Source organism: Podarcis melisellensis, assembly GCF_964234715.1.
Source record: "Podarcis melisellensis genome assembly, chromosome: 17".
NCBI classification, from domain to species: domain Eukaryota; kingdom Metazoa; phylum Chordata; class Lepidosauria; order Squamata; family Lacertidae; genus Podarcis; species Podarcis melisellensis.
In genome coordinates, this window is record NC_138534.1 from 2,041,489 (window position 1) to 2,063,040 (window position 21,552).

At 46.5% G+C, this 21,552-nt stretch overlaps 1 protein-coding gene across 4 annotated transcripts; it reads right to left on the reverse strand.

Moving 5' to 3' along the window:
• Positions 1-51: 51 nt before the first annotated feature.
• IKBKG (inhibitor of nuclear factor kappa B kinase regulatory subunit gamma) lies at positions 52-20,476 on the reverse strand. 4 transcript variants are annotated; one of them, XM_081895252.1, is made up of 15 exons: positions 20,260-20,476; positions 19,574-19,768; positions 16,120-16,325; positions 14,660-14,758; positions 14,278-14,451; positions 8,122-8,183; positions 6,363-6,425; positions 4,981-5,092; positions 4,749-4,867; positions 3,717-3,869; positions 3,529-3,625; positions 1,977-2,126; positions 1,699-1,841; positions 1,212-1,270; positions 52-823 (listed from the first exon to the last, which is right to left on the reverse strand). In XM_081895252.1, exons 2-15 carry the CDS (start codon positions 19,755-19,757, stop codon positions 666-668), a joined length of 1,779 nt encoding a protein of 592 aa, XP_081751378.1. In that variant the 5' UTR covers positions 19,758-19,768; positions 20,260-20,476; the 3' UTR covers positions 52-665. The 4 variants fall into 4 exon arrangements, with proteins under 4 accessions (XP_081751378.1, XP_081751377.1, XP_081751375.1 ...); XM_081895251.1 differs by having other exon boundaries at positions 4,749-4,864; positions 16,120-16,328; XM_081895249.1 differs by having other exon boundaries at positions 16,120-16,328; positions 20,260-20,475.
• Between the last annotated feature and the right edge of the window lie 1,076 nt (positions 20,477-21,552).

Sequence of the window (21,552 nt, forward strand, 5' to 3'; positions counted from 1 at the left end):
CACTGTTAACAGAGGAGGGAATATGCCGGGTATAAGTAGAAAAGTCATTGCTGATCTTGAACTTTACTTTAATTGACTTTAGAGAAAGTAGGAGTCGTATGGTGACTCTTCATACTGTAGAAATACTGGTAACTAACCCCAATAAGCAGTTTCAACTGGGCATACCTCTTGGAAAGCAAAAGAAAGAAACTATTCTCTTTCTCTATTGCATGGGCTTCCTCATCACAGCTTGGCTAAGGAAATGTGTAAGGCACAGTTAGGGTATGTAGCTTGGAGGATTCTTCCTGTATCTTGGGAGGCACTTAGAGAAAGCAAGAATGAGCAGTCTTCATAGAGGAGCACCCTTAAAAGAGCTACCGAGATATGTATTGTTTGTTATGTTAAAGGGGTGGCTGAATCCTCTTGACATACAGTAGATCAAACACATTATTTCACACAAACCTAAAACAGTGAAAACCCCATGGCTATGGTAGCCAGGCTTTGAAGGAGGACAGCAGCAGGCTTTACCATTTTCATAGAAGGAAAAAAGTTAATGACATACAGGTAGGGAGGAAAAAGTCAATGATCTTTGCTCCAAGGTAAACTCTTAGCTGTACTGCTGGTTTGGCTTAAGGCAACAAAATGATACCACAGAATGGAACACTCATTCCCTTCCTCAATCAGTGTCACTGGATACAGTCCATGACGTGGATTTGTAGAGTGTCCATGTCTGGAGCCCTGTACTGGCACTTGGGACAAGAGAACTCAATCGGTTCTTCAGCAAGGCTTTGTCTTCTCACTGTTAGAAGCTGGGGGTGGAATGGGGCAGGACCCCTCAGGAAACCTGGAAGGACAAGAAAAGTACAGTCAATCTACTCCCTCATGCTAGCAATGATGACAACACTTCACATTTGTTCTCATAGCTGTAAGTTCCTTCAAGAAAGCAGAAGAGGGAATCAAGAGGGACAAATCTCTTCAGGATGCTTGGAGTATATTTAAAAACCACAATACTAGATGCTTAGGAGGAATATATGCCACACTTGTGGAAAGATGACAGCAGGTTCAAGATGCCAGAATGGTTAACCAGCAATAAATAAAGGCAGGCAATAAAGTTTTTGGTTTTTTTAAAGGAATTCTTAAAACAAGCCAAATTGATTAGAAATAACATAAGAAGTATGTTTGTGTGTGAACTGATTTTTTTTCTCTTAAGGATAAGTAACACTAAAACACACCTGGCTGAGGTTGTGGCCGCATTTCTGAATGGCGATTCCTCATCTCTTCCATCAGAGAACTGTTTAGGGAGAGATAACCACAATTCAGTTTATTTGTAATACTAACCCTTTCCCGGGAAAAGTGAAAGACGTACAGTGGTACCTTGGGTTACAGACGCTTCAGTTTAGACTCCGCTAACCCAGAAATAGTACCTCGGGTTAAGAACTTTGCTTCAGGATGAGAACAGAAATCGTTCTCTGGTGGCACGGCGGCAGGAGGCGGCCCCATTAGCTAAAGTGGTGCTTCAGGTTAAGTACAAACCTCCGGAACGAATTAAGTACTTAACCCAAGGTACCACTGTATAAGGTTTGTTGCCTTTGGCTACAGACCACTTTCATACCTTGCCCAAAATCAAAAGAAGCTTAACACAGATACCAACACCACAGCTGATGTGGACAAACTACTACATTCTGGGTGTGTCATTGTTTTCATCCATCCCCTACTCACCGTCTGACTCCCTCAGATTCTGCTTGCAGCTTTTCATAATCTCTCTGCAGTTGAGCAACTTGCTCCAGCAGGGCCTCTCGCTGTTCATGTAGTTTTTCCCGAGCATGACGCTCTGCCAAGAAGTCTGTCTTGTAGATATCAGCCTGAATAAAAAGTAGGGTGACAGCTACTTTACCTCTTAATGCACTACTCACATTCCCCAGGTTGCCACAAACATACACACCAATCCCTTTTCCAGCATGGCTACTTCCCCATGGCAAACTTAATTCCCTACTCACCTGTGCCTTGAGCACTGGCACAGTCTCCATGATAGCCTTGTGCTGCTCAGCCTCCTCCTTCAGCTTGTCAATCAGTTCCTGCTTGGCCACCAGAGCCTCTTCAGCCTGCTGTAATTGCTCAGACAATTCAGCAGCCCGCACATCCAAACCCTGAGGAGGGGACAGAGTTCACTGTAGGCAATTTTCTGCTGGGGACTGCATGCCAATGGTTCTAAATTAATTAAATCAGGCTAAGACTGCCCTGTTTTGATTTTTAACATAACTAAAGTCTATTAAGTTTGTTGGGATTACTCTTAAAAAAGGTATACAAAGGGTATGCATTTATATTTAGTACAACAGACCACTATAGTTACTTTGGAAATACTGTAAATTTCTTTTGACTTTAGTGTGACTGATACATAAACACAATATACACACACATACCACTCCGCCACAAGCCATACAACTAGGAAATTATTTTTATTACTATCTTATCAAATAAAATACTGCCCCTTCCAGACCTTTTTAAACTATATAGAACAAGGGTGGCTAAAGTTTTTCAGGCCCAGGGCCACAATGACCAACCCTCTAGGAGCCAAGGCTGAAGTGTAAAGTTGTTGCAAAAGAAGGTAAGCCTCCCAAAAGATCCCGCAATAAATGACACCCATTTTAAACCATTTTTGTCGCTCATTATTACTAAATTTAATAAGAGTACGGTGATCATTTGACATGGGGCTTGCCACCTGTTTTCAAGTTTAAAAAAGCAATTGGGGCGCTTTTGGCATCCGAGCATAGGAATTGTCAGTGTTTTTTAAGAATTGAAACCAACTTTGGGCACAAATTTCTTTATTGCAAATGATAAACAGGAATTATCAGTGGTGCCTCGCTAGACGATTCCACGATTCTCTTCGTCTAGCGGTTTTTTCGTCTTGCGAAGCAAGCCCATTGACAGCTTAGCGGATTAGCGCTACAGCTGTCAAGCGGCTTCCAGCGATCAGCTGTCAGCGGAACAGCTGATAAGCGGCTTAGCGGCTTAAGGGCAAAAAAGCGGGGAAAAACCCGTGGGGGGGATGCAAGATTTTTTTCGTCTTGCGAAGCAACCCCATAGGGGAATTTGTTTTGCGAAGCGCCTCCAAAATGGAAAACCCTTTCTTCTAGCGGGTTTTTCGTCTTGCGAGGCGTTCGTCTTGCGGGGCACCACTGTATTATTTTTTAAGGTACAGATTTGAGGGGCTGGGGGCCCTAAAGCCACTTTTGGCATGGGACACATGGGAACCGTCATTATTATTAAACTTATTTTAAGGGACTAAATATGGTCTGTGGTCATGTATTAGCCACCCCAACACAGGAATGGGGGGCAAATGCTTTACAAATGCCAGGAAAAATGAGAAAACCGGAACTCTGATGGGTTGGAAGAAATGGGGCAGCTCTAAAAAATATCAGGTGCTGCATGTTGCTAGAGGAAAAATGAAGCATGACATCTCAATCTAACTCCCCGCCCCCACCAAGACAAAGTGGAAAAGGGACCCTTTATAGAATTAAGGTTTTCATTACAAAGCATCATTTCTCCCACCTGGCTCCACTTCTCATTTTCTAGACTGGCTTTGATATGAGAGTCATACTCCTGGAAGAGCTGGTGATAGGCCACCTGCAGCTGAGCTAATTTTCTCCTATAGAGGAGAGAGGGAATAGATCAGTTTATAGGTACTTGCCACAGGGCTAAATCCCCCAGGCTCTTGGCTCTCCCATCCTCTCACTCACTTTTCCTCTGTGGCGCTCTGCCGCTCCACTCGCAAGGCGCTTTCTAGATTTTGCACCTGCAGGCGCAACTGATCGACTTGCACACTGTGCTGTTTGGTGCGGGCTTCAGCCTCCTTTTCAAGATGCTGGAGTCTTTCGCCAGCTGCACGGACCCTGTAGCACAGCAGAAAAGACAAATACAGCTCTTTTACCTGCTAGCCAAGATTTCCTGGGTAGACAGAATTACCTTTGCCTTTTCACCCCAGAAAATATGTACCATGACAGCACTAGATCCAGCATTGTTTGATTCAATAGGTTTTCTACGCAACTCCTTGAATCTTCTTCATCGTAACACTCGGTGCTGTCATCCTCTTCTGTGGCTTCACATGGAAAGTGGGCCACTGTTGAGGATGTGCATGTAACTGAGGGTGGGGTTCTCTCTGACCTTTCCATCATAGCTGCTTGCATTCCTGAAGAAGCAACCTGCCGACCTCTTCACCAAGGCAAGTGACAGAGGTGAAAATATCAAAGAAGCATCCCCAGCTCTTCAACATTTTTTGTCATTATTTTTGTGATCCCATACACTGTGAGAAAGCACATGGAAGGCCAGCAGCAGTTCCCAACTTGCTTTTTGGTTTGACACCTAACCACTGGAAGAAGAAAAAAAGGCTTCCACTCTAATGGACTGCCAGTTCTAATGGATCAAAGCTGCCTCCTATATTTTTCTGAGACTGGGTCTTGATTTTGGTATTCAAAACACCTAGTGTTTTTCACAGAGGCATGAGCTAATCAAGCAAATGTGGCTGTTCCAGATTTAGGGCGCCAGGTACAGGACACATCCAGACCCCTGCTGCACAGAAGACGTCACATGATCTCTTCCAGTTTGAGGTCAGTATGCTTGGAGGGGAAGGAGAGTGGAGCCAATCTCCCTGTCCCACAGAGCAGGCCCAGCTCATTGTTTCATAATGTCTGCATCACTGCAGGCAAAAAGGCCTCCCTCCAGCCACTTGCCAACCACACAGCCTGACCACACAAGTCTCCTGCGTGACTCACCTCTCCTCCAGCTCTTTCTTTTCCTGTGTGCAGGTTTCCAGGCGACTTTGGCTCTCCTGCAACTCCCCCAACAAGGAAGTCACCTGAGCCTTTACTGAGGCCTTGTCCTCCCCAGCCTGCTGTAATGAGAGTGGGAGACAGATCACAGGTCAGTCAGTGCCTGTAAAGTGGGACAGACAGGAACCTCTGAAGCTTGTGGGAACAAGATTTTCATGCTAGAGTGACAATTCACCTCCAACTGCTTGCTCAGTGTTTGTAGCTGCTGCTGGGTCTCGTGCTCCCATGCTGCCAGACGCACGAGTTCCTCTCTGGCTGATGCCAGCTCTTGACGAAGGGCTGAACTCCTGGGGGTGGGAATGATAAAATGTGCGGCTGTTGAACTTCACAAGATAGCATGTCTTCTACTCTACTTCAGTACTAGCCACTACAGGTTCCATCACTCAGTAATAAACCCTTGATGTCCTGTCCAAAATATACTAGTTATGATCTACCAAAGCTACACTGGGGGAGGAGGGGTTGTTTGTGGATAGGACATTCATCCTAGGATTTACCCAATAATGCTCATTATTCTGAGGGATAGTAGCATCCACGTCAACACTCCATACTCCAAAACCTTCCATTGCTTTGGGTGTTGCAAATACTATACATTTGCTACCCTTTCACCTGCCATTCTTCAGCCCCCAAGATTTAAATTGCTATTGTCTTCATGCTTCCACTGACAGTCCTTACACAAGGTTGGGGAGGAGGGGGAAAGTATGATTCTGTCATGACCTGATGATTCTGTTAATGCACACGCACTCTGAAGCACTGATGGGAAACCTTTATCCCTCAAAGTATTGTTTGACTCCCAACAGCTCCAGCCAGCAAAGCCAATGATCAGGGATGATGGGAACTGTAATCCAACAACCCCTGGGAGGCCAGAGATTCCAGCAGCCCTGCTCTAAAATATTTTCCTCACTGAGGTAATAATCCTGGGTCTCGGTTGCACCACCTCACACTATAGGTGGGGACTCAAGAATGCACACTCCTCCATAAATGAACAGCATAGAGAAAATAATGTATCACAAAGAGAAATTCTAGCCAAGTCCTCTTCCTGATGCTAGGTTCATATAATGAGCATTTTATTATATGAAATCCATACATGCAGTGTGAGCTGGTGCAGCTCAAATGCAAGTTTACCACCTCAGTAACTGCTAATAACTTTGCAGTGGCTTCTGGCTCAGAAGTAACCATTTTACCCTCCCATCCTCAATTTCCTGGCCACAAGGATTCTGCCCATTCTCCTTAAATGGCAGGGAAATAACCAATATTGAGTTACTCCTCCCACCTGCTTCAGGGACCAGGCCACATAAATGGCGGGCACTTGGCCTCATTCAGTGGAAGGAGGCTTCCCTGGATCAAATCCTGCCAAATGACTTTTGCATAGCCCCAGCTGTGACTTCCTCTCATTGTACTAACAGCTGGATTCATGAACATCTCCTTTATGGGCTCTCCCCTCCTCAAAACACACTACCTGCCAACATCTGTAAGTTTCACTCCCTAGATGTCTTCCAACATTCTGCCTGCCTGGCTGGACATACCTGAGAAAGTATAAGCATATTATCATGAACTTACTCATCCTCTACCTCCTTCAGCCTCTTGCATAGCTCTTCAGCCTGGTCCTGACCAGAACTATTTCTGTAAAGAAAGAAAGGTAATGCACTGTGAGTTTGCAAAAAAAAAAAAAAAAAAACCCACACAACCTAATTTGCAGCATCAACTCTCAGCCAGTTGCAAACACTCTCAAATCTCTAGCCACAGAACACCAGCCCACTAAGTCTTGGCTTTGACATTTAGTCATATGCCAAGCTGGACTTTGGCAGAGTTTTGTGCAGAATGAGATTTCTGAGACTAAGGCTGGCAATCACATTCGGCTGTGATCACTGTCGGCTGCAGTGTGTGTCACACTAGCATTCCACACGCTCCTCCCAGGGCTGGAAAGCGGTTAGTTTAACCTCTGGTTTGCTAGTAAAACTGAATTACTGTGTCACGAAATGATGCATGTCTAAAAAGTGTGTCACCAGCATGAAAAGTCTGGAAAGCTCTGCAATAGGTTATTGGTACAAAAGTACAACTATGCTGGGTTTCAGTCTGAACTGCCTAGGTGACTTAATTCTATAGTGGAACGTCAGTTGCTGAACGCTTCAGAAGCTGAACAATTTGGAACCTGAACACTGACAACCCGGAAGTGAATGCTTTGATTTCAAACACGCCTTGGAAGTTGAATGGCTTCCAAGACGTGTTTCTCCATTTTTTAAAAGGAAATTGCTGACCAGCAATTGTGCCTCTGTGGTTGAACATCTTGGAAGTCGAACGATCCTCCAGGATGCATTACGTTCAACAACTGAGGTTCCACTGTACCTGGTGAAAAAGCTGGGCTTGCTTCTTTCATTTTTTCTTATCTAACAGTCAGTAATGGGTACTGTGTATCACTAGACAAAAGCCTGCAACCTGGAAGCATCCTGAAATGAACTCCAGGTATATAAACAGGAGCATCCCATGAGATCACCAGGTTCCCCTCTCCAGGTTCCCCCAACCATTCTAAGACATTACAGATGTTTACTGGGGAAAAGACCCTGGGCTGGCAGCCTGCTTTGGAGGCGCTATCCCTAGAAAGGCTTGCCTGGCAGGCATCGTCTTGTGTCTTAGCCTAGTGCCAGAAACACCTTTTTATTTCCCCAGACCTTTAAACGTTTGTTGATCTGTTTTATTCGGGTTCATATGCGATTATGCTGATTTTACAAATGTGCTCCTTTGGCTCCTTTGGCTATTTTCGGTATTAGTTATTTTGTAATGTTTTTACAAACAGGGAACGCAGGTGGCGCTGTGGGTTAAAGCCTCAGCGCCTAGGACTTGCCGATCGAAAGGTCGGCGGTTCGAATCCCTGCGGCGGGGTGCGCTCCCGCTGCTCGGTCCCAGCACCTGCCAACCTAGCAGTTCGAAAGCACCTCCGGGTGCAAGTAGATAAATAGGGACCGCTTACCAGCGGGAAGGTAAACGGCGTTTCCGTGTGCGGCTCTGGCTCACCAGAGCAGCGATGTCACACTGGCCACGTGACCCGGAAGTGTCTCCGGACAGCGCTGGCCCCTGGCCTCTTAAGTGAGATGGGCGCACAACCCCAGAGTCTGTCAAGACTGGCCCGTACGGGCAGGGGTACCTTTACCTTTACCTTTAATGTTTTTAATATTTTATTGTAACTACCTGGGCCACTTGACTAAAAGGCAGTGTATAAGTCTGTTATTATAAATTTGATAACATAAAATAAATAGGTGCACATATGGTCTGGCTTCCCAAGGACCATTCTCTTGGTTTCTCCATGCTAGGGGGCTCTTACCTGGCCCCTGAGCCCTGCAAGGATTCCAATTCCACAGGTTGTTCTTCTGCAACTCCATTCTCCTGGAAAGGTAACCAGATAAATTAATCTTTACCAGATTCAATATGTTATGGAACATCCCAAAATCCAGATTTTGCTTTAAGAATGATAGCCTGTATCTGAGAAGGCTTTTTTTGTTTTGGCTGGGAGAGACAAGAACAGAGATTCCTTTATTGTAACTCTCACAAGGCATATATAAGCAAGCTAAGTTGCAATGTGTCCTGCTAACTGCACTGATTGCCATCCCCTTCACTGTAAATCTTTGCCTTCCTCCCTTATCAGTTGTACTTTTCACCAGACTCCTGTTAGTGTTAAGCCAAGAAATGATCACCTAAAATGCCAATTCTTCCTTCTCTCACCCCACAATAGCTAATCAAACTGAAGCTCAATCCAGATCAGACTGTGGCACTGTTAGAGGGCGGTTCCCTAGACCAGATGGCTGGGAGGTGGCCTGCTCTTGATGGGGTCACACTCCTCAGAAAGAGCAGGGATGCAGCTTGGGGGTACAGCTTCTGGATCCTTTGCTGTCGCCTGAGGCTCAGGTGGGCTTAGTGGTGCAGAGGGCTTTCCATCAGCTTCAGCTGGTGGTCCACCTGCATCCCTACCAGGACAGTGCTGGTGGAAGGAGAGGATGTCCCTAACTGACATCTGTTTGATTGCTAAACAAGTGGACAAGTAGCCACAGTTCTTATGCTGTGGGTGGTCCTGGAGCTTCTCTGCTGCTGTATCCATTGTGTCAGGACGTCACGTGGACTTAGAGCATGGATAGGCAAACTAAGGCCTGGGGGCTGGATCCGGCCCAGTCGCCTTCTAAATCCGTGGACGATCCAGGAATCAGTGTGTTTTTACAGGAGTAGAATGTGTCCTTTTATTTAAAATGCATCTCTGGGTTATTTGTGGGGCCTGCCTGGTGCTTTTACGTGAGTAGAATGTGTGCTTTTATTTAAAATGTATCTCGGGGGCATAGGAATTAGTTCATTCCCCCCCCACACACACAAAGTATAGTCCAGCCCCCCACAAGGTCTGAGGGACGGTGGACCGGCCCCCTGCTGAAAAAGTTTGCTGACCGCTGACTTTGAGCTTGGTAATTGTGGATTCCCACTGGGGCAGCAGAAGTTTCTGCCACAACTGGACTTACCGTTAGATCTGCATGCAGATGTCAGTGCAGGGACATGGATGTCTTCCAGTATATTTCCCTGCATCAAATCACTCACTCAGACCCACATTTGGGCCTGTGTTTCAGGTCACTATCCTAACTTTGGTTGTCTTGCTCTAGTAAACTAGATTATTAGAGTTTATAATAATCTGCAGACAATTTGGAAACGTCAAGTGGTGTAGAATTCAGCACCCAGGTTGCTCACTGGGGCAAGAAGGTTTAAGTATATACCATATTGGCCCGAATATAAGCCACACTTTTTTTTTCAATTTCCAACCGTGAAAAGTTAGAGTGCGGTTTAAACTTGCGACCTTATGAAAATTGGCTTTTATGAACGTGCCCAGAGGAGGGCAACCAAAATGGTCAAAGGCCTGGAAACGATGCCTTATGAGGAACGGCTAAGGGAGCTGGGCATGTTTAGCCTGGAGAAGAGGAGGTTAAGGGGTGATATGATAGCCATGTTCAAATATATAAAAGGATGTCACATAGAGGAGGGAGAAAGGTTGTTTTCTGCTGCTCCAGAGAAGCGGACACGGAGCAATGGATCCAAACTACAAGAAAGAAGATTCCACCTAAACATTAGGAAGAACTTCCTGACAGTAAGAGCTGTTTGACAGTGGAATTTGCTGCCAAGGAGTGTGGTGGAGTCTCCTTCTTTGGAGGTCTTGAAGCAGAGGCTTGACAACCATATGTCAGGAGTGCTCTGATGGTGTTTCCTGCTTGGCAGGGGGTTGGACTCCATGGCCCTTGTGGTCTCTTCCAACTCTATGATTCTAATATGGCTGCTGAAAGAGACATATGGTAAAACAGAACAGATGTGAGTGCCTACAGAATTTTAAGAGGGCGGCTTATATTTGGGTATTGCCTTTTTTATTTTTTTCTTGAATTTTAAAGGTGTGGCTTATTTGCGGGTGCGGCTTATATTCAGGCCAATACGGTAACTCCAATCATGCCCCAACTGCACTGGCTGCCAATTAGTTTCCGGGCCCAATTCAAACTGCTGTTTTTGACCTATAAAGCCTTAAATGGCTTAGGACCGCAATACCTCAAGGACTGACTCTCCCCATATGAACTTCATGTGCCTCCTCCATGAGGGGTCCTGAGGGTAGCAACACAAAAGTGGGCCTTTTCTGTGGTGGCTCCTGCTTGTGGGATGCTCTCCCTAGAGAGGCTCACCTGACACTTTTGTTACGTATCCTTTGGCACCAGGCGAAAACATTTGCCTTCTCCTTTTGGAAAATTATAAATCCAAGGCCTTTTAACCTGGGGGGGGGTAGTTTATTTGTTACTATTGAAGGTATTTCTGTGTTCTTATATTGTAAACTGTCCAGTGATAGTCAGATGTAGGGTGGTATGGAAAATTAATTAATATTTAAAATCAAGAGGTTTCAATAGCCTGAGGCTTCTGCCAGAAGAGCCCAAGAGCTATGCTACCCATCTCTCCTTCACTTGGCACAGCAGAAGAATGCTCTCGGTCTAAGAATGGAAGCCGAATGGTGGAAGGGCACTGACAGCAGCAGGTCTCATTAAGGAAAGCGCGCCACAGATTAAGAACAATTTTGGTTTAAGAACGTCCGGAACGGATTAAGTTTGTAAACCGAGGTACCACTGTACTTTCCTTCGTCCCCTTGCACTGCTCTTTTCTTCTTCTGTTGCTTTTTCTCCTCAGAATCTCATTCTCCTTCCCATAGCCACCCACTGCAAGAATGGAATCTTTACTCTCAGCCATTGCCCCAAAGTCCCCCCATCCACTTTCAATTCATACTTTAAAAACTTCCCCAGAGCGAAATCTCCAGGACCAGAAATCTCCAGGACCAGATGGTTTGACTGCAAGATACTACAAAGCGTTGAAGGAATGGTTAATACAATTGAAGGAATGGTTAATACATTGAAAGAAGTATGCAATGAAATTATGGAGGGGAAAAAGGCTCCCGAATCGTGGGAAGAGGCATTTATCTCACTTATACCGAAAACAGAGACTGAAAAGAACCAGGTCAGGAACTACCGCCCTATATCTTTACTGAACGTGGATTATAAAATTTTTGCAGACATTCTGGCAAAAAGACTTAAAAGAGTGCTGTTAGAGGAGATTCACAAGGACCAGACAGGCTTTCTTCCTGGGAGACAGATGTCAGAAAATGTGAGGAACATTATAGACATTTTGGAGTTATTAGAGGTGGATATTAATAGGAAAGCTGTTTTGATTTTTGTGGACGGGGAGAAAGCCTTTGACAACATTTGCTGGAGTTTTATGAAGAAGAATCTCCAAGGGATGGGGGTAGGCCAAGGTTTTGAAAACGGTATAGGTGCAATATATTCTAAACAAAAAGCTAAATTAATAGTAAACAATGTGGTTACGGAAGAAATACCAATAGAAAAAGGGACACGACAGGGATGCCCAATATCCCCTTTGCTCTTTATATCAGTCCTGGAGGTTTTGTTAAATATGATTAGAAGGGACCAGTTGGTTAAAGGTATTCAGGTCGGAGTTAAAAATTACAAGTTAAGGGCATTTGCAGATGACCTAGTCTTAACTTTGCAACAGCCAGATACTAGTACCAAAAGAGTATTAGAACTAATTGAGACATTTGGTCAAGTAGCAGGATTCAAACTGAATAAACAGAAAACGAAAGTGCTGGAAAAAAACTTAACAATGGAAGAAAGAGAGAGATTTCAGGGTGAAACAGGTTTGGAAATAACAAAAAAAGTGAAATATCTGGGGGTGAACTTAACATCTAAGAATGTGAATCTATTTAAAGACAATTATGAAAAATGTTGGACAGAAGTAAAGAAAGATTTAGAAATATGGTCAAGATTGAGACTTTCCTTGTTAGGTCGAATTGCTGTTATTAAGATGAATGTATTGCCTAGAATGTTATTTTTGTTTCAGACGTTACAGATCTTAGACAAGATGGACTGCTTCAAGAAGTGGCAGAAAGACATATCCAAATTTGTCTGGCAGGGCAAAAAGCCCAGAATAAAATTTAAGATTTTAACTGATGCAAAAGATAGAGGGGGCTTTGCCCTGCCGGACTTAAGACTCTATTATGAATCAGCAGCTTTTTGCTGGTTGAAACATTGGCTGCTTCTTGAAGATACAGACATTTTGGATTTGGAAGGGTATGATAATAACTTCGGTTGGCATGCATATTTATGGTATGACAAGGCAAAGGTGTATAAAAGTTTTAAAAACCATATTGTTAGGAAAGCACTATACAACGTTTGGATTCGATATAAAGACTTGTTGGAAAGTAAAACCCCCAGGTGGTTGTCACCAATGGAAGCTAAGGCGGTGAAAAAACTTAATATGGATTCTAAATGGCCAAAATACTGTGAAATCCTAGAACAAGATGGTGAGAAGTTTAAACTTCAGAGTTTTGAGAGACTAAAGTCCAAAGTTCGAGATTGGTTACATTACCGTCAGATAAATGAGACATTTAAGCAGGACAGGAAAATAGGATTTCAGAAGGAGAGGTCAAAGTTAGAAACAGAACTGTTAGAACCCAATACTAAGAACTTGTCTAGAATGTACAATTTGCTGTTGAAATGGAATACACAGGATGAAACGGTGAAATCAGCTATGATTAAATGGGCACAGGATATCGGTCATGACATTATGTTTGCTGACTGGTGTTAAATTCACGGCATGTAATGCCTTAAAAGAGAACATAATGAAAATGATTTACAGGTGGTACATGACCCCAGTCAAACTAGCAAAAATATACCATTTGCCCAATAATAAATGTTGGAAATGTAATGAGACTGAAGGTACCTTTTACCACCTTTGGTGGACCTGCCCAAAGATTAAAGCCTTTTGGGAAATGATCTATAATGAAATTAAGAAGGTCCTTAAATGGACTTTTCCTAAGAAACCTGAGGCTTTTCTCCTGGGCATGGTGGGCCAATTGGTGCTAAAGAAGGACAGAACCTTTTTTATGTATGCTACCACAGCAGCAAGAATTCTTCTGGCAAAGTATTGGAAGATGCAAGAACTACCTACTCTGGAAGAATGGCAGACGAAGGTGACAGACTTCATGGGACTAGCAGAGATGACCGGCAGAATCCGAGACCAGGGGAAAGAGACAGTGGAAGAGGACTGGAAGAAGTTTAAATTATATCTTAAAAACTGTTGTAAAATTGAGGAGTGTTGAGATGTCAAGGGGTAAGAAGTAGAGAAATACAGCTGTAAATATTAAGTTTAAAGAAATTTAATGAAAGGGAACTAATAGATAAACTGATAAAAGGGTTGCTAAAGAACTTTGGAATAAGGATGCAGCGAAAGGGAGGTACGGGGAAGTCAGTATATGTTTAATGTGGTGTATGTCTTTGTTTTGTAATGTGTTTGTCTTTTATTATGTGTTGGAAAAATTAATAAAAAAAATTTATATAAAAAAAATAAAAACTTCCCCAGAGCTTCACTTAATCACGGTCCAAACTCATTTCCTCCTCTTGACAACGTCCCCTTCCCTTTCTAAAAGCTCTCACGAGTATCCCTTTCCCTTCTCTTACCACCTTCACCCCTTGAGCCAGATCATCCCCTTCCCTTCATTCAGCCAAACATCTTTCTCCCTCCACTATTAGGCTGACCAGTTGCACTGCATCCTGGTTTTTCATGTGTTCCAAGGCATGCTTTTTGAAGACAAATAGTTCTTACTATTTGTAGTGGCTTTAAACTTAGCCTACCATCAATATATTGTTTATTGATTCTGTTCAACATTAATAAGTATGCTAATTTCCTTTTTATACAATAAAATTTATTTTCAATCTATCTTTGTTAAGCCTCAACGGCCCAATTCTCAATGTTGAAAGACCCTAGGAAGGGGGTGCCAGGGTTGCAGGTGAGAACGGAAGGATTGCAGGCAAACAGTTACACCCCTATTCTAAACTCCATAGGAGCCTTGTCTCCATTGCCTACCCGTGACCCTTTCACATGTTCTGTTGTTTCCCCCACCAACTCTCACCTTCATCTTTACTGCAGGCTTTTCTGTGGGCGAGGTGCCCTTCACTGCTTGTTGCAGTGCACAGATCTCAGCCTGCAATGCCAGCTTGTCTTTCTGCAAGACCTGGTTGGCTTCCTGGAGCTCCTTCAAATCCTCCTCCAGCCTCTCCTTTTTCTGCTGTGGCATCTCAGGGACCTGGAAAAGGGAGAGGAAAGTGCATAACCACGACTGAAAATTTACAACACACCAACCATTGTGATCCAATGTCCAACCCTCCCAGCACAATCTACAAGATAAGAACGTGTGTGTGTGTGTGTAGCTTGGATAGCTGTGACTTGTATTATTTCTTCGGGACAAGCTCAGACTACACCCACTCACCTAGCTACACAATGCTTCTCCTTACCAGAGCAAGTACAGCTTCTCCTTGAGTAAGGGTTACAGTGTCTGGCTCCTCTTGTGCTCCAGAGGTCTCTTTCTCTTTGGGAAATGGCTGAGATACTGTCTGTGAGCAAGAAAGCAAAACATCTGATACACATAAAATAACTAAAATTGTTTCACTGCTTTTCCTGGTTCTCCTCTGTCCATGATGTCAACACACACAGCTTCTTTGTCAGAGGAGCTGCCCTTAAACAGAAGCATGGGATAGAGCAGTGTTTCCCAACCTTTTTTGGGCAAAGGCACACTTGTTTCATGAAAAAAATCTCGAGGCACACCACCATTAGAAAATGTTTAAAAAATTAACTCTGTGCCTATATTGACTATATATAAAGTAACTCTCTTTAATAGGAATCAAATAAACACAAAGAAAGTATTTTATAATTACTTTATTATGAAATAGTAAGTAAACAGAAATATGAAAAATTATAAAATACTTTATTCAGTGCGCCTTTTGTCCCTCTCCTCGAAATGCTCCAACTCAATGTTCCTCCGCGGGCTGGCCATTGGAGAGCCGTGTCGCCCACACCGCAGCCCAATACAATATGAACCCTCCCCTCGCAAGCTGCAACCCCTCCACACTCCCCACCTTAAGCCTCCACACGCGCCCTGCCCAAAGAGATGCCCGCCCGCGCGCGAGGGGATCCTTTACCTCAGCATCCCGCCAAAAAAAAAGGGGGGGCGGGAGACTGCGGTCCCTCAGAGGCTGGGCGTTAGGAAGAAGCAGCCGCCTTCATCCAAGCAGGAGCAGCAGCAGCTGTAGCTGTAGTAGCGCCAAGCTGTGCCGGGGACTCCGTGCCCATGAGGGGAGGGAGGGGAGAGAGAGGAGAGGGAGCAGGTCGCCCTCTTAAGTCACGCGCGCGCAGGCACCACCACGCATCCCTCGCACCCTCTCGCAGAGCCCCTGCTCAGCACCTTCCGCCTGGGGACGCCCGTCATGAGCCGCTGAGAGGCTGCCAAGCCTCCAGGCTGCTCCCATTCAGCCTTAGGCGCGCGCCCGCCTCGGGAAAAGCGGTGCTGGGAGGCGGAGAGAGAGAGAGAGAGAGAGAGAGAGAGAGAGAGAGAGAGAGGACGCCGCTGGCCGCGTCCCACCCTCAGTCAGTCGGCTCGGAGCTACTGAGGAGAGGGAGGTGGGGACGACGGCGCGTCTGTTCCGCTCGGGGCCAGCGCGCCCCCGCCCCCCTCTCCAGAATCCCCAACTAAATACGATGCGCTAAGGGAGGGGGGAGAACCCACCCACAAAGAGGACGCCTTTCTGCAGGGCGCCTAAGGCCTCTCGCCGCCCGACTCGCCCGACTCCCTCCCACGGCACACCAGGCAACGTCTCGCGGCACACTAGTGTGCCGCGGAACACCGGTTGGGAAACACTGGGATAGAGGCATTGAAGGGAGCCCGCCCCCGCCTCAACACTTCAGCCCTCCCTCTTACCAGTTGCTCCTTCAGTCGCTCCAGTTCCTGGACAGCCTGCTCCAACTGCTTTTTCAGCCCTGTGCGTTCTAAGTGCAGCTTTTCCACCACAAGTCGGGCTTCCTGGAACTTGAGCATGAGGAACTCCTTCTCCTCCTTGTGGGAAGCCTGGAATTGCAGGAACTCCTTGTAGCGCTCCCGCAGCATGTGGTTACTTTGTCGGATAGCTTCTACCAGCAGAACAGAGACAAGGGATGTTTGTGGGATCAATGTGCCTGCTTCTCCACGAGGAAAGGAATCATTCCATTCCGTCTGCTTATGGGACTGAATGAAGATGCATAAGGAAGGGTGTGCCTTCTGTCAAAGCAATGCTGAGCCACACCATGGCTTTGTGCAAGCAAGCCAAGGGCCTGCAAACTATGACTGCTTTGCTCCTCTCCAGTCATTTTGCTGCTGAGGTGAGCCAAGCTAAGGTTTCTCCTACGGTTAGAAACACAGAATCATAGAATTGCATATTTGGCTGACAGCTTGTGGTTTGTTTGGGAAAGCTAAACTAAGAGCCCAAGTTTGGAAAATATAGTAAGCCAAACAATGGCTTTGGTGCAATGCATCAACAAAATAACGGAGGAGCAAAGCAGTGGAAGAGTTTGCTCCCTTGTGTTAAACTGTGATTTGGCTTACATAGCATTACATGTAAACCAAGCCATTGCTTACTTCCATTCTGCAAAAAGAGTCTACACTCCTAGAATTCTCTGTTCTCTGTTTTAGTAGTATATAATAACCTATTCTGTCATTCTAAGAACTAAGAAGTCAATCTGAAGTAAATTTGCTCAGGATATTTTTGAACTGAAGGGTTAGAATTTATTGAATACATAAATTGTTCAGACTGTGGCAGGAATCCACCCAGCACTTATGTGAAAATGTGATGTGATCTCAGAGAGTAATCAAATGAAACTTCAGCACATGGCATGATTAAAGTCTGTAATTTTGTCAGGACAAGTTATTTCTTGTTTACTGTTGTAACAATTGTTTTCTCAAAATTTATCTTCTGTACCATGAAAATAAATAAAAACATTATTAAAAAAGAACAGACCGCTGTAATTTAGGTATGCAAGATTTCAATTACTTTAGATTCAAAAGCCACTGCTTTTAGCTTGCTTTTTATTTTCTGTTTTTATAAAAAGTATTTCATAGGCCAGTTCCACAGCAAAATCAGCGTTCATATACTTCTACTGCCAGCTGCAAATCAGTTGTGATTTAACACCCACCCACTTTACTCGTTTGTCCCTACACTATAGACACGGATTCTACCAAAGGTGTCTGAAACACCTCTTCTCTACCACATTTTACCACCCACGCTAGGAAAGTAAGAGCTACAAAGATATTCCTGCATATCCCAAAATGGTTTTAGGGATGGAGGACCTTTTGGAATCTCTAATGAAATTAAACCTAGACCTTAAAACAAAATGCATGAATAAGTCCTTTTCTGGCATGAAAAAACAGCAACTACTCAGAGAAGGGATGGGGAATATGTACCCTCTCTGAGTGTTGTTGGGCTCTTAACTCCCATCAGCCCCAGCTCAGCGCGCCCAGCCTTCAGCATGCAGGCAACTCTGAGATCTGCGCGAAGCCTGGAGAGTGAGAGGGGTCGGTGCGCAGCCCAGAGAATTTTGGTTACTGGCCAGTATTGAAATGAAATAAACAAGCTGAACAAACTTTAGCTACCGTATTTTTCGCACCATAGGACGCACTTTTTCCCCTCCAAAAATGAAGGGGAAATGTGTGTGCGTCCTATGGTGCGAATGCAGGCTTTCGCTGAAGCCTGGAGAGTGAGAGGGGTCGGTGCGCACCGACCCCTCACGCTCTCCAGGCTTCGCGGACCTCTTCGCAAGGAGCGGGAGCGCTCCGGCTCCTTGCGGGGAGTTGCCAGCATGCCGAAGCCTACGCGCGCTGAGCTCAGCGCGCCCAGGCTTCGCGGACCTCTCCGCAAGGAGCCGGAGCGCTCCGGCTCCTTGCGGGGAGTTGCCAGCATGCCGAAGCCTGCGCGCGCTGAGCTCAGCGCGCCCAGGCTTCGCGGACCTCTCCGCAAGGAGCCGGAGCGCTCCGGCTCCTTGCGGGGAGTTGCCAGCATGCCGAAGCCTGCGCGCGCTGAGCTCAGCGCGCCCAGGCTTCGCGGACCTCTCCGCAAGGAGCCGGAGCGCTCCGGCTGCTTGCGGGGAGTTGCCAGCATGCCGAAGCCTGCGCGCGCTGAGCTCAGCGCGCCCAGGCTTCGCGGACCTCTCCGCAAGGAGCCGGAGCGCTCCGGCTCCTTGCGGGGAGTTGCCAGCATGCCGAAGCCTACGCGCGCTGAGCTCAGCGCGCCCAGGCTTCGCGGACCTCTCCGCAAGGAGCCGGAGCGCTCCGGCTCCTTGCGGGGAGTTGCCAGCATGCCGAAGCCTGCGCGCGCTGAGCTCAGCGCGCCCAGGCTTCGCGGACCTCTCCGCAAGGAGCCGGAGCGCTCCGGCTCCTTGCGGGGAGTTGCCAGCATGCCGAAGCCTGCGCGCGCTGAGCTCAGCGCGCCCAGGCTTCGCGGACCTCTCCACAAGCAGCGGGAGTGCTCCCACGGCTTGCAGAGAGCTGCCTGTTTGCGGGCTGGGGTCGGGGGAAGCTCGAGCTTCCCCCGCCCCAGCCCCGCGCCTGGGGGGGGGGAAATAATTTTTTCCCCTTTATTCCCCCCCCCCCCAAAATGGGTGCGCCCTATGGTCCGGTGCGCCCTATGGTGCGAAAAATATGGTATATCAGTTTGAATCCATCACATCACTCCCAGGAGTCAAATCCCATTAAGTCCACTTCAAGAGTTTTACTTCACAAATGTATCTGGCGCTACTGAAGTTAAAAAAAGTGAGAATATAGAATCTGATCAATCTAAACTAGTATTTTCAAACATGGTACCCTTGAGAAGCTGGATTACAACTCCCATTATCCCTTGCCAGCATAGCCAATAGTTAAGAATGATGGGCGTTCGGGTCCAAAGTATCAGGAGGACACTAAGTTGCAGAATTCTGATTTAAACAATTCTAGTGAGCCACCTCACTAGAATTACTTTGGCCACCTCATGAGAAGACTCCCTGGAAAAGACCCTGATGTTGGGAAAGATTGAGGGCACAAGAAGAAGGGGATGACAGAGGACGAGATGGTTGGACAGTGTTCTCGAAGCTACAAACATGAATCTGACCAAACTGCGGGAGGCAATAGAAGACAGGAGGGCCTGGCTTGCTCTGGTCCAGGGGGTCACGAAGAGTCGGACACGACTAAACGACTAAACAACAAGTGAGCCACCTACTCTGACAGCACCCAGTCACAGAAACACTCATGGTGGAAATCATGCACTGAGTTCAAACTGAGTGCTGGAATTAAAAAAGTGAACATTTCAACAATCCAACTGATTATTTTCTACGCAGAGCTGCATGCCCAACTCAGTTCACCAGGTCCTCACCTTTGAGATCTCTGTTCTCAGCCAGAAAGTGCTGCACAACCTCATGACCTGCCAGCTCAGCTGGAAGGTGAATGGTGGCAGCTTTGCCCAGAGAGGAATCATCGCCCATCATGCCGCAGTCATTACCCGGGCATCCGCCTGGTTGTACCATGTCACAACTCCAGCCCCCTTGGGCTGTACTCATTCAGATAGGTTCTGGGGAGTGGAGAGAACGGTCAAGACGGAAACCTTTAAAAAGCAAATACAGAAATCTATTGAGCTACAGGTCATCAGCTGGAGATAAAAGAACTGTTGGGATAAGCTGTCTATTCCTGGGCTGTACCACTTTACATTGTAGGTGGAGGCACATACAACTGAATGCTTCTCCATATATACAAACAAACAAACAAAAAGCATTCCCTGCACGCAGAAAATCAGTATGTCAGGGAAAAGGCTACGCCAGAACACTTCTTTCTTGACATTATGGCATTCTATATGAAAAGATTTGTTTTATTTTCATTTTGCAATAGAGCAGCATTTAATCAAACCAACCCGCAAAATGTTGCTGCCCAGGCCTGGGCTTATCATAGTTAGAAATGGGGCAAAATCTCCTGCCATAGAGAGAAGCAGCCTTTCAGGTGGGGGAGAGAAAATCGGATCCCTGAGTTTCAAAGAGTGAGCGCGGAGGGGGGCGGGACGCAGCAGACCTGGCTTCAAGTCTCCGCCTCGCCCCCAAGCTTGCTGGATGACCTGAAGTCCTTCCCGGGAGAGCAGCCTGGGCGACGGGCAGGAGAGACCGGCGCCGCCAGGGGCTCCGCAGGCCGGCCGCCCGCTCCGGGGCCACCGGAGGCCTCGGGCCTCTTTCGGGGGCCGGGTTCACCCTCCGGGGCTTGAGCAGCGGCGGGGGGGGGGGCGCGGGGACGAGCGGCGCCTCAGCTTCGGAGCCCGCTTCGTCCGCCCGGCGCCGCTTCCTCCTTCCGGGTTCGCCGTTTGCTTTGCCTCTTCGAAAGGGATGCCGGGAGGAGAGGGGCTAGGCGGATGTGACGCGGGCGGAGGCCCTCCGAGGCGAGACTGCCCTGCCGGGACTTCCGGCGCGCTTAGCCTGCATAATAAGCCCCGTTGAACTCAGATGTCTTTCTGAGCGTGAAACCTCTGGGCTGTTACAGTGCAGCCCCAAGCATGTTTTATTCAGATGTCTCACTGCGCAATTGCTTCCTAGTGAGCATGTTAGGCGCATCAGAAGTTGCCATATACCAGTCTGACCATTGGGCCATCACTACAGTCTACAGCTCTCCAGATTTTCAGATGGGGAACAATCCCAGACCTGCCTGAAGATGCGGGAAATTGAACCAGGGGGGTTTTGTGTGCAAAAAAGGTGCTCTGCCACTGAAGTGCTGAACAGTCCTTTCCCCAAGTTTAGGATTCCAGCTTTATAGCCCAATCCTAACTATGTTTTCTCAAAGGAAAATCCTCTTGATTTCATAGAATCAGAACTGTAGAGTTGGAAGGGACCCCCAGGGTCATGTAGTCCTACCCCCTGCAATGCAGGAATCTCAACTAAAGCATCCATGACAGGTGGCCACCCAACCTCTGCTTTAAAAATGCCAAGGAAGCAAAGTCCATCAGCTCTTGTGGGAGTCTCATTCAATGTCAAACAGCTCTTACTGTCTGAAAGCTCTTCCTGATGTTTAATCAGAATCTCCTTTCTTGTAACTTGAAGCCATTGGTTCAAGTCCTACAAGTTTGTTCCATCTTTGGAAGATGGCTATCATATCTCATCTCAGTCTCCTCTTGTCCAGGCTAAATATCTCCAACCCCCTCAACCATTCCTCATAAGGCTTGGTTTCCAGACCCTTGATCATCCGTGTTGCCCTCCTCTACATATGTTCCAGCTTGACAATATCATTCTTAAATTGTGGTGCCCAGAACTGGACACAGTATTCCAGATGTGGTCTGACCATGGCAGAATAGAGTGGTACTATTATTTCCCTTGATCTGAA